The sequence below is a fragment of the Scyliorhinus canicula genome, chromosome 11 (genome assembly GCF_902713615.1).
Source record: "Scyliorhinus canicula chromosome 11, sScyCan1.1, whole genome shotgun sequence".
In the NCBI taxonomy this organism is placed as follows: domain Eukaryota; kingdom Metazoa; phylum Chordata; class Chondrichthyes; order Carcharhiniformes; family Scyliorhinidae; genus Scyliorhinus; species Scyliorhinus canicula.
The window spans coordinates 44,793,676-44,806,345 of NC_052156.1; the positions used below are offsets into that span (position 1 = coordinate 44,793,676).

Here is a 12,670-nt window from a genome sequence, read left to right on the forward strand (position 1 = left end):
TGTGAGGATCACTGGTGGTGATAATGCTGATCATCAAATACCAATCTATACTAATCCCATTTACCAGCACTTGGCCCACAGCCTACTATGCTTTAACGATTTAAGTGCTCATCCAGCTGTTTCTTAAATGCTGCTGGTAAATGGGATTAGTATAGATTGGTATTTGATGGTCAGCATTAACATGGTGGGCCGAAGGGCCTGTTTCTGTGCTGTATGACTGATTTCAAGCACTATCTGCCCCGCATCTGGCAAAGTCTTAAGCTCAAATATTGGATTTATCAGTCATCTCTGAACTCATTGAACCAGAGTGGGAGCAGGTCAACTTCAATCCTGAGGGACTACTGGAAAAGAGTAAAGTGATTGCAGTCCAACTTGTCTTCCACAGTATTCCAAAACATTAAAATGTATTACTGTTTGACAGTTTAATAAATCTTTAAAGTCTATGTGTGCAAAAGATCAGAAGAAAACATGCTATAGCTGTGTTCGATTAGATGAATTTTAATGGAAACAATTGTTGAAAAATAAACAAGCAAGATAGATCCTTACAATTCTTTTGAAATGTTCTGAAAATTTCAAAATGTGCCTTGAAAGCAGCACAATTTATCAAAGAGGACTGAATTTAAAGAGGAGGCAGTAAAAAGTTCACAAATGTTTTATGTGACATTCTAAGTTCATATCCCGGTGCACTGTGTTTGGTTGCTGGTTCAATCAGTTGACTGGATGCTTTCCTCTTCATACTTTTAGCGAATAGGTAGGTATGAAAAAGAAAATGCTCCCAAGATTATATTCACATTTCCTTTTTCACAATGACAGCAAAGGATGGAAAATGTAGCCATTGTATTATCATCTATTTTAGAGGCTATGAGTTTCTCATTATCATAATTGTAAAACATAAATCTAAGATCATTTGAAAATTACTACACATTCATAGCATGTTTTAATGGCATCATGAACATTTACATAGGCTCTTCAATTTTGAATGACAGTTTCCATTGAATCTAAAGCTGGGTACTAATCAACACAATTAAATCAGGATTAGCAAAGAAATTTGATTAGATGCTTCTTACTACAACATGTGAGAGTCACATCTTAGTAGGGTACAATTACAGTGCCAAAAGCTTAAAAGAATCTCTGCTCTGAAGATATATTAGATATATCATTGACTGATACCATAGAAATCTGGTCAAATATTGTTTGATCAAATGTCGTTGTAATTTAACAGCAATTTAATTTCCATGCACAATTCAGGGAAAAACATCCACTGGCCTAATCTTCTCAGTTCTCCATTTTCTTGAAGTTCCTTGGATTCAGAGCTGAAAATCATACAACAAGACAATAACATTGGCCCCAGGAGACAGAGTGTCACAAAACAAGTATTTGTACCTGTCTGTGCAGACATTACTGGATAATGCCCAATTGCTATTTGTCTTCAAAAGTATTCATAGAATTTACAGTGCAGAAGGAGACCATTCAGCCCATCAAGTCTGCAACAGCCCTTGGAAAGAGCAACCCACTTAAGCCCACACTTCCACCCCATCCCCGCAACCCAGCAACCCCACTCAACCCTTTTGGACACGAAGGGCACTTTAGCATGGCCAACCCACCTATCCTGCACATCTTTTGACTGTGGGAGGAAACCGGAGCACCCGGAGGAAACCCACACAGAAAGAGGGAGAGTGTGCAGACTCCACACAGACAGTGACCCAAGCAGAAAATTGAACCTGGGACCCTGGAGTTGTAAAGCGACAGTGCTAACCACTGTGCTACCATGCCAAACAAGTGTCTGAAACATATAAACATATTAACTATTTGACAGACAAGTTTAAGAAATCTTGAAAGTCCATGATTGTAAAAAGATCAAAAGAAAACATACCGTTATTGACTAGATGAAGTACTTTCTGAGGTCAGCAGCCTCTGTTGCCATCTCCTCCTCTGTCCTCCACTGATGTGATTCTTCAGGTGTCTCCTGATCATGTTTCTGGAGCTTTATTAGTTCCATGTGTGGGATGGACAATAAATATATGAAAGGAAGAATTATATTAATCTTCATGCATATATATGTTATTAAAGTGAAACAAATTTAACCCACGTAACATCTTCCAGACTGCCTAGGAAACATTAAAGTGAGTTGGAGAGGGGAATCTTATGCAGTTTCACTGGTTCAAGAGCCATAAGCAGTGCCCTCTGATTCTTTATTTGAACTTTGCTAAATCCTCATGCATTTCCCAATTTATATACTCCCAGGCAGCTGGGTGTATATGGTGAGAAATTCATGTTGATTGACTTTATTTTAATCTCAGTTTCTTAATTAGAGTACTTTAGCTGCATTTACACAGAAAGTTACTTAATTTAGACCACTTGAAATCAACACTCATTTGCTAGGTCCCTGCATTAGCACGGCTAAGTTAGGCTTTCTTATCACAGAGGCAGCATGATAGATCTGCAGAAAACTGGGCTGCTGATGATATTGATGGGCTGAGCGACTGAGACATGATGAAACAGTGCATAAATGCCAGCACCGAGTGAACCAAACCAAACAAGTGCGAAAGTTAAAATTTGAGCTTCCCATGCTTCTAGTGAAGCATATAAACCACATGAGGAATTAATCCAGCTCCTCACAACAACAATTTAGCTGTATAGAGACTTGACAATATTCAGGACAAAGCACCTCATCAATATTCACTCCCACTGACACCCATGCACAGTGGCAACAGTGTGGACCACCTACACGATCCACTGCAGCAACTCAAGCCTCCTTCGATAGCACCTTCCAAATCCACAACTCTTCAGCATGAAAGGTCAAAGGCAGCAGACATATTAATATATTGTACTCCCATCTGTAAGTTTCCATCCAAATATCACACCGTCCTGATTTGAAAGAATTTTGCTGCTCTCAAAATGGATCAAAAACCTGGAATTCCCTTCCAAATAGCAGTGAATGTTCCTACGTCAGATGAACTGCAGCGCTTCAAGAAAGTGGCCCACCACTACCTTCCCAAAGGCAATCAGGGATGGACAAGAAATGCTGACCTCTGAAAAGTCAGATTAGATGGCTCAGCATGAAAAGCAAAAAGCTGAGCAGTTCACAGAGAAGATAAAGGCTGAATATAAATGATTTTGAAGAATTTAAATTACACAATTGTTCAAGATATACAGTTTCTTTCTGAAAAATATTTTAAAAACATTATATTGAGATATTCCCAAAACTGGACAGATTTAACAGAAAATCTACATGATCATGTTGCACTATTTGGTTAAGTGTGGACCTTTGCTGTGATAAAATTCAAAGTATCTGGTCGTACGAGATGAAGTGATTCACGGAAAGTGATTTTGGTGTGGCAGTGCATTGCGCTCCTGTTTTGTAAGCAAACAGCTCTGGCATGCTGCATTTTCAGAAAATAATTTTTCTCTGACCTGTTCAGGGAACTTGGAGATTATTTTCTTGTACTTGGCAGCAATGTCAATAGAAAATATCAATTCCCTTGTACAATGGATGTAAAAACAAAAAACGATTAAAAAAGGAAAAAATATCCATGCTGGTAAAGCTATTCCTCTCAAACTGTGTATGATCTTCCCTTTCATGAAGAGGCCACTTTGTTTAAACCCCTTGAGGAAGCTGAGCAAGTACAGCTGAAACCTCAAAGATGAAGGCTTGGGAATTTCTTCCAAGCCCCTTGAAGCAAAGTAGCAAAATACCAGGGTATTCAGTGTTTCACCACAATACATTATGATCGTCAATCCTGGCCACTTCTGCTTTACTGATGGTGTGGTGTCTCCATGATCCCTGCAGCAAAGGAATCATCATGTTCCAGAGATAGGATCATCATTTATGTTGACATTTATCCGTATCAAATTTAATCATGTTCTCAACCAGATAAATATCTAACTTGATATCTGAGATCACAAGCCCATTACTCTTCATTACTAATAGCTCCGTTGCCCATTTAGTTAATCTAACAGTATAAATCTGATAATTTTTATCAGATAATAAGAATTCTTCTATTTCAGAAATGTTTTAAAAAAATATACAAGGGAGGATATTTGGGGGAAGAAGTTATTTATGTCATTAAATGTTGTGTTTCAAAACAATTGATTTTGCACAGGTTGTTGAAAATTACAAGCTGAAGTTACTTAGCTGAAATGTCTATGAAGCAGCCAAGCTAGTTTATGGGAAACTTCAGTCTACTGTAAAATATTTAAATAAGGGTCAATGTCCTCATCCCGGGCTCATTTAGGAGGAGCTCTCATTCGTATTAAGAAGCATAGTAGTCGCATTCTTTAAAACAACCAAGGTGAGAGAAATAATGGGATTCATTGATAGATCTACTAGAAAATTACTGAACAGGAAATAAGTGAGAGAGGCAGCTCTCCAACTAGCTGAGATCATAACGAGAAAAGGACAATGGACACATATTCTAGGTCACAATATTATAAGACATGTACAGTCAGGTAGAGTACTGATGGCTGGGAATTTATAACCATCTGGCATCAATACCAATTACTATTTATGACATTCAGAGAAATGAGTGAGGCATACACCACACTATATTTATTATACATCTGTGATATTTTACAAAATCACAATCTTTTTATGAAATAATGTATTCAGATATCCTGCTTCTAAAAGGAACAGTGATTCTGAGACTCTCTGTTGCACTTTGATATAACCAACACTCTGCTTAAAGACCATGGCCAGGATTTCCCATTGAGGATTCAAAGTGCTTCTGCCAACTGGGAAGCGGGACTGTGTCCCTCTGGCACTAGGAATGTCGCCAGGGTGGGACTCTCGTGATTTAACGATGTAAAAATATGCCATTTTGAATGGGTGGCCCAATCCCAGTGTTCAGCGACAGGCTCCCCTCCCCCCACAATGCAAATGTTGACCTGAAACAATAAACAAGGGAAGAACCCTAACCCCTCATCAAAGAGGGGAAACCTACCCCCCCCCCCCCCACCATGGGAATAATGGGTCACCACCTCCAGCACAAGGGTGATCTAACCCCCTCAGCACCCCCTGAGATTCTTTGAAATGCTAAGAATTTATTCAATATCAGTGCAGTCCCTTCTCACTCTGAACTGCCCTGTCTGACAACTGATGAGCAGACCAGACAGTTTAGTGAAGGATCAAGCCAAGAGCACTTTCCCTTTCCTCACATCTGCTCCCCCAGCCATATGTTTTTGAAACTGTTGCTTTTTGAAGTGTCAGAGTTTTGTTAGAGAGCCCACAACAGGTTAAAAGGCTTGAAATCCCCTGCGATCCTTTGAAATGCTGAGCATTTATTGAATTTCACAGTTCAGTACCTTTAACTTGCCTTTGATTGACAGCTTAATAGTTTAAACACAGCTGCCAAGAGGTTTTTTTTTATTTCCCTTCACACTTTAATGCATCTGAAGTCCCTCCATTGATCGTAACCGCAATGTTTAGAAATATTCTTGTTATGATTGTCAGCTGCTGACCACTTCAAAGCAGCCGAGTGGTTTCACTTTCTAACTGCAGAAATCACAGAGCTTTGTTGAAGTGGTCACAGTGAGAAAGTCACTTAAGAGTTTAAAATAAATTTAGAGTACCCAATTATTTTTTTTTCCATTTAAGGGGCAATTTAGCGTGGCCAACCCACCAAACTTGCACATCTTTGGCTTGTGGAGGTGAAACCCATGCAGACACGGGGAGAATGTGCAAACTCCACACAGACAGTGACCCAGAGCCAGGATTGAACCTGGGTCCTCAGTGCCGTAGGCAGCAGTGCAAGCCACTATGTCACCGTGCCACCCTACTTCAGAGTTTAAACAGGTCAGACAAGGATGGAAATCGTGAAGAGGGCTGCCTAAGATCACCATGCCATGAGTGATATTCAGTTTGCCCAGGGTTGCAAGTCCAGACACAGGACCCCCATCCCAGGGGAGGATCCTGGGGTAAACCCCTTACCCACAACCTGAGCCCCTTATCCAGAACAGTTGTGGGACTATCCCTCTCCAGCCTGGCATTGGCAGAGGGACAGATGAGAAATGGACTGACCCCCTTGACACCCCTCGAGTTCATTGCGCCAGGACTGCACTTGGCCATACTTACACCAAAGCCTGCCTGGTGGAATTTCCATTGTGGGCTTCAGAGTACAACAGGTGAGGATTGGGGGAGGGGGGTTAGGTTCAGGCTTTCAGCCTATTAATTGCATTCAAATCAATGCAAATCAGCTGTTTGCATGTTTTCTCGCCAGCACAGGGTGGGAAGCCGGCTATGGCCAGCAGTACAGGGCAGGAGCAGAGGCTGGGGATGGGTCTGCGCCCAGCATCGATCCCGCTTTTGGCTCGACAGGGGCTTCTCCGCCTAATCTTATCAGCATGAACAGAGAATCCCGCCCCATATGTCAAAGGTGCAAGAAACGGAAGAGAGGTAGATAAGTGTTTGGTGCACTCCGGTCAAAGTCTTGAGTTGTATGACTGTATTTGCAGGCACAGTGTGACATTGATTCAAATATCAAATATAGTATTAAACTGATAATCAGAGCCACCTTTATAAATCATTCTCCTCAACCCTTTTCATAATAATACAAAAAAAATGATCAATTCATGTGTTTATAAGTTATTTCTTTCAGTGAGAATACATTCTCTTGAAGTTGTGAAAATCAACTGCTCCATTCTCAAGCGGGGTTTGAAACGTTTTGAAGTTGATTGCTATATTGGGCAGCACCATGCGAGCATGCTCCTGAAAACTGCAGCACTGAATCCACTTAGCTTTTGGGTTCAGCCGAAAGCAACTGAGAAGCAGACACATTCAGCAATGTACCTGTCTATAATTTAAGGCATGGAGCAGCTTCAAGAGGAATTGCTGCTCGAGTGGCCAAATAATGAAACAAATGCTATTGGCAAAGATCAGCCATGTCAATCTGTAGTCATGGGAGCAGCAAAGTGCCCTGTTTTTTCAGATTAGGTTGTAGCAATTTAATTGGATCAAGTGCGCTGGAGCAGGGAACTGCCATTTCCTCAAAATAGTCATTGAGTTACCAAGAGAGGGGTCAGCGTGTCTAGCAGAAGGCAGTGGGACATTTCAATGCAAGTAGCACTGTGCACTGGCCTTGAATGAAGAGTAGCGTGAAGTTTAGTGACCTCATCAACCATGTCAAAGTGGAAGGCCCCATCACAATCTCATTGCTCCTCCACCCACATAGACTCCAAGTACTTGAGCCACTTCCGAGTAATGTTCATTTTATTAGATCAGGAGTGCACCACAGGAACTACTATTGGGTGACCAGAGAGTGTGGACCATTATGTGCCAGGGTACATTTCTCTCTTTCTCACCAACACCAGCTTTTCTTCTGCGTTCAATTGCTGTTCTGGCTGATAAATCTTTCTAGCTTCTGGACATTGCATGTTGCAAAGTCACGTTTTCACAATCCTCGTGGGCAGCATTCTGACACAGGGTGGGGGCAGAAATTCATTATTTCAATTTTGGTGCACAAACTGATGGCTGTGTGCAAATTAGGGGCGGGTGGAGTGGCGGCTGTGGCTTCAAAAATTATAATTTTTCTGCACTCCATTTTGGGTTTCTGCCTCATTGACAGCAGCCTGTAAGTAAATCCCGGAGTGAGGGAGAGCGGAGTTGTGTGTGGACCAGCAGCCTGTAAGTAAATCCCAGAGTGGAGGGAGTAGGAATAAATGTGGAGCAGAAGCAGCCCACAGTAATGGCACCAGATCAGATACATTATACACCATGCTGGATTTTCTTTTCGATTAGTTTCAACATTAGGTGGGATAAATCACAAGTCAGTAATCTGCTTCAACCAGTTTTCCACCAACAGTGAAAGTTTAATTCTACCCTCACCAAACACATATTTGAACAAAACCCACAAGTTGTTTCTATTTTACATTAATAGCTGGATTAATAGCTGGATTCTTCCCATGGACATTTTCAACAATGGGATCAAATAAAGCTGGGAGACAAATTTTGTGATTTAATCTTGTTTTCAACCCTAATTGCACTATTAAAAAAGCCCATTTCAAGCTAAATTTGACACAAATATATTCAGCTACGAGCTGGTTCCGAATCTTTTCTCCCCCTTGCCAATCATTCTTTCATTTTGAAGACCGGAGGAATTGGGCACGATTCAGCCATCGCTTTGTGCAGAGCGCAAAGCCGGGCACAACGGACAATTCGCGTTGTGCCTGGGCTTCTGCGGCAGGTACCGGGCCAATCGCGAATCACCCGATTCGTTCCGCCCAGCGCAATCACACCCTCACTGGGCGTAATCCAGATCTGCATATTTAAATGAAGCAATACGCTAATTTAAATACTTGGACGCCGTATACACCCGGTGCCCTTCAGTCAACGGCCTCACCGGCGAGACCAAGACATAGTTTAGCACTGGTTACCACAAATGTGGACCAGGCATGATGGCACCTCAGGTGGTCTTGCAGGCCATTAGAGACCCCCGAGTGGTCAGGGATGGTGGTTCCCTGGCACTCTCCCTTGCACCTGGGTGCCCAGGTGGCATTTCCAGGGTGCCAGGGGCATTACCAGTGTGCCAGGCTGGCAGTGCCAGAGTGCCCAGCTGCCAGGTTGGCACTGCCAGGGGTTTGATCCGGGGGGGTTACCTTGCCCATTGGAGGGGAGATTCCAGGGTCCATGACAAGGTTGGGTCCAGAAAGTTGGGGGTGGGAGCTGAAAGGGGAAGGCATGTAGAGCTGCCATACAAAATGGTGCCCCGATCTGTGAGGAGCCAATCGTGTTGGCAAGCTGAGTAAAAGTGTAGCCTCAGCGGGCTGAAACTCCCCAAGGACCCAAACAAACGGCAAAGGGTCAGTAAATAGCAGGGTGAATCTCGCCACCGCATCCATCAAGAAACACCCTGCTGAACACGGCCAAAAGTGAACTTTAACATTTGTCTGCTGAATCGTGCTCATTGGCCCACATCATCCAGTCTCCAGAATGTCGGAGACTAGGCATTCCTGGGAAGATGCTCTACAGGATCCCTTGAAAGACCCAGTGGGGGAATTGACTGGGAGATTTGAACTTCCGATGGGAAATTCCCTTGCTCCCTGTGACGCTCCGAAAAAGTCTCCAAATTTGAATTAGCCATAGACTTTGGACAGTTCCATCTAACTTACGGATAGTTATCCAGGAAATGTCAGACAGAAAAACCATAATCTAACTCCTGGGTAACTATACAGTGACCTCCCAAAATGTTCATACAGACCACCCCAACTACCCACTCAATCCCATTGACACCTCAACTAACCCCTGCCGATACCTCAACTAGCCCCACTGAACCCCAATCCACACCTGACTAGTTCTCACAACCTGACTACCCACCTGACCCCTGGGTACCATCCCTGACCAGCTGATTTCCCCTGATATGTGTCCCCCTTGATCAGCAGACACCCCAAACAAACCTGACTAACTGCCCAGACGCCCAGACTCACCCCAACCCCACCACCTGCATCCCCCCGCCCAAACCTCCCCTCAATATCACCACCCAACCAGCCCCGACTCCGCCAAAGCTCAACATGACTAGCCCCAGCATCTGACCATCCCCCTTGACATCCCTGGTTACCCTCCTAAACTGATCTGACTCCATCACCTGACTCCCTTCCCCGACCCGACTTGACTAGCCTCTGACAAGCCCCCTGACCCTGACTATGCTCGCAATCACTCTATCCATTTACCCACCTGCCACACAACCCACTTAGCACAGCTGCTATCCAATCCCTCTATCCAAGTGCCACCCTACCCACCTGCCATCCTACCCAGCTGCCATTCTGGCACCCTATCAAGCTCCCACCTTACAGTTGTCACTCTACCCAGCCTACCCACTTGTCAATCTACCCCTTTAACACTTATTCATCCATCCTGTGGCATTATTCTCCATAGCTTTTCAAAAAACTTTGGAATATTTAAACTTTATTTACCGGAAGCCAGCAACACTTGCCTCAAAAAGGGGGTGTTGTTCATTTTCCCCAAAGATTCAGTGCTACAAAGGATTTCCATTTCAGGGATTTCCGGAATAGCTGGGGTTGGAAGCTCTGGTGTGGCACAGAGAATTAGGAGTGGAGTGGAAATCTAACAGTGATTCTTCCCATGCCTTCGGTACCATGAAAACTCTGTTCCCGAGCTACCTCCTCGAGCCCTCTCCCTGGCCACTGTTTGAATGTGAACAAAACTGTTTCCATTCTCAGTAAGAAGTCTTACAACACCAGGTTAAAGTCCAACAGGTTTGTTTCAAACACGAGCTTTCGGAGCACGGCTCCTTCTTCAGGTGAATGGAAAGGCTTGTTCCAGAAATGTTTATATAGACACAGTCAGAGATGCCCCGGAATGCGAGCACCTGCAGGCAATCAAATCATCAAAGATGCAGAGAGAGAGGTAACTCCAGGTTAAAGAGGTGTGAATTGTCCCAAGCCAGTTCAGTCGGTAGGCCTCTGCAAGTCCAGGCTTGTTGGTGGGGGCCGAATGTAATGCGACATGAATCCTAGATCCCGGTTGAGTCCGCATTCATGCGTGCGGAACTTAGCTATAAGTTTTTGCTCAGCAATTTTGCGTTGTCGCGTCTCCTGAAGGCCTCCTTGTAGAATGCTGACCCGGAGATCAGAGGCTGAATGTCCTTGACTGCTGAAGTGTTCCCCAACTGGAAGGGAACAGTCCTGCCTGTTGATAGTCGCACGATGCCCGTTTATTCGTTCTCAGTGTAATAGTTGACCACGGGATGAGTTTCTGACAACATATCTGCATCATTAAAGCTCGCCTATCTCTACGCACCCGATTCTGCCCCAGCCTTAGCGCATCTGATGCCGAAACCCTCATCCATGCCTTTGTTATCTCTAAACTCAATGTACTCTTGAGTAGCCACCACATACCTTGTTGTCCATGTCCTTCCTGAAACCAAGCCCTGGCCACTCATCATCCCTGTGCTCCTTAACCTACACTGGTTCCTGGGCTAGCAGCACCTTGATTTCAAAAGTCTCAGCCTTGTTTTCAGGTCTTTACGTGGTCTCACCCTCCCTACCTCTGTAATCCCTTCAGCTCCACAATCCTCTGTGATTTCTGTACTCACCTCATTCTGGCCTCTTGGGCATCTCTGATTTTATTTGTCCCACTATTTGGTGGCCTTGCCTTAAATCCCTCACTGAACCCCTTGGATCCCCCCCCCCCCCCCCCCCTCTCCGTCCTTCCCCCGGTCTGCCTACAGGAGTCTGAACTATCCCTCAGCACCTCCAGGAGCCTGGAGACCGACTTGAAAATCCCAGTCGGCCCCATTCATGAAGCCTTAAGAAGCTAATTAGTTTAATTAGCTTCCCACAGTTCTGTTGCCCTCCCCCTGCCATCAGCAAAATGACCCAGGGGTTGGATGGCGTTGAGGAATAGGCTGGCGGGGTGGTTTTTAACACCCGCTTGCTTTCATTCCAAGCCTCAGTGGGGGCTCAAAATCCTGCCCCTTGTGTGAAATAATTCAATGTCACCTAGTAAGCAGAATATAACATCCTATTCAGTTATCATTCAGATCAGGGGTTCTCAACCATTTTGCTTCTCAGGACGTCTTTCTGGCTCATAAAAATTCCACAGATCCCTCGCACACAGTAGATGTATTTTACAGTACAAAAATAAGTTATACAATATGAATTATTCTTGTTTTACATATTTAATATGACTAGAAGATTGATTGCTTAATTTCCAATGCAGTGCTAAGGGAATGCTACATTGAGAGACATTGAAAAGTAGTGGTAAGAACTGAATGATAACTTTTGATTCGTGCCAACAGGGTGAAGAAGATCCTAAATAAGAAATCCCTCCTTAGAATGCAGCATTGCAGTCTGGTATAAGAGAACTATGAGATGTTCCTTTTTGACAGGCACTCAGTTTGCTAGATCTCAATGCACTGCTGTTTAGGGCCTGATTAATGTAAGGTAGCCGGCAACTGGCAAAACCATCATGGGATAAAGCACCTGTGTTGGGGTATTCAACATATTCCTTCAAGAGTGCAGAGAATTGTACAATACTTGTAATATTTAGAATTATATTTTTGAATGAGAAAAACTAGCTCGAGATTAAGTCTCTTTATTTCACAGATGATTTAAAATCAAATTATCCTAACCCCACCCCCTTTATTCAATAAATGGAAATTAGATACAATTTAAATTTTTCTACTGTCATCAAGTCAGATATAAACGGACACGAGCAGTGGGATTCTCCGTTTCTGAGACAGTGTTGACGCCAACTCAGAATCTGTGGGCTTTCACGCCAAAAAACTGGCGCCGCACCTGGACCGATTCTGCTCCTGTTACGGGGTTAGCACTGGTGCCACATGGAACATAATCGATTCTAATGAGAAGCGGTGCCCGATTCGCCGGTTACGCGATTGACGTTCAGGGGGCTGACAAGCTGCAGCCACATATACTCATTATAATCCTCACATAAACCATCCCAGCCAACAAGATGGCAGCAAGTGGCTCTGCCCCACGTTTGCAGACACCGAGCTGAAGACCCTCCTGGATGCCGTGGAGGAGAGGAGGGTGACCCTGTATCCCAGACCAGGAAGGAGGTTGCCAGCCGCTGCTGTTCATCGTGCCTGGGCGCAGTGGAAGAGGCGGTCAGCGCCATGGAAAACCTAGTCTGGACTGGCCAGCAGTGCAGAAAAAAACTGCACAACCTCCTCAGGGCGGCTAGGGTAAGTAGGCAGCA

The 12,670-nt window shown here is 44.1% G+C and overlaps 1 protein-coding gene across 3 annotated transcripts in view; it reads right to left on the reverse strand.

Annotated features, from left to right (window-relative positions):
• Nucleotides 1-478: 478 nt before the first annotated feature.
• fhit (fragile histidine triad diadenosine triphosphatase) overlaps nucleotides 479-12,670 on the reverse strand; it is a 1,624,435-nt gene continuing 1,612,243 nt past the window's right edge. For all 3 annotated transcript variants that reach the window (XM_038810527.1, XM_038810530.1, XM_038810528.1), the window contains 2 exons: nucleotides 1,874-1,984; nucleotides 479-1,313 (listed from right to left, as the gene is read on the reverse strand). In XM_038810527.1, the coding sequence (XP_038666455.1) occupies nucleotides 1,883-1,984 (102 nt within the window). In that variant the 3' untranslated portion in view covers nucleotides 479-1,313; nucleotides 1,874-1,882. The remainder of the gene's footprint in view (nucleotides 1,314-1,873; nucleotides 1,985-12,670) is intronic.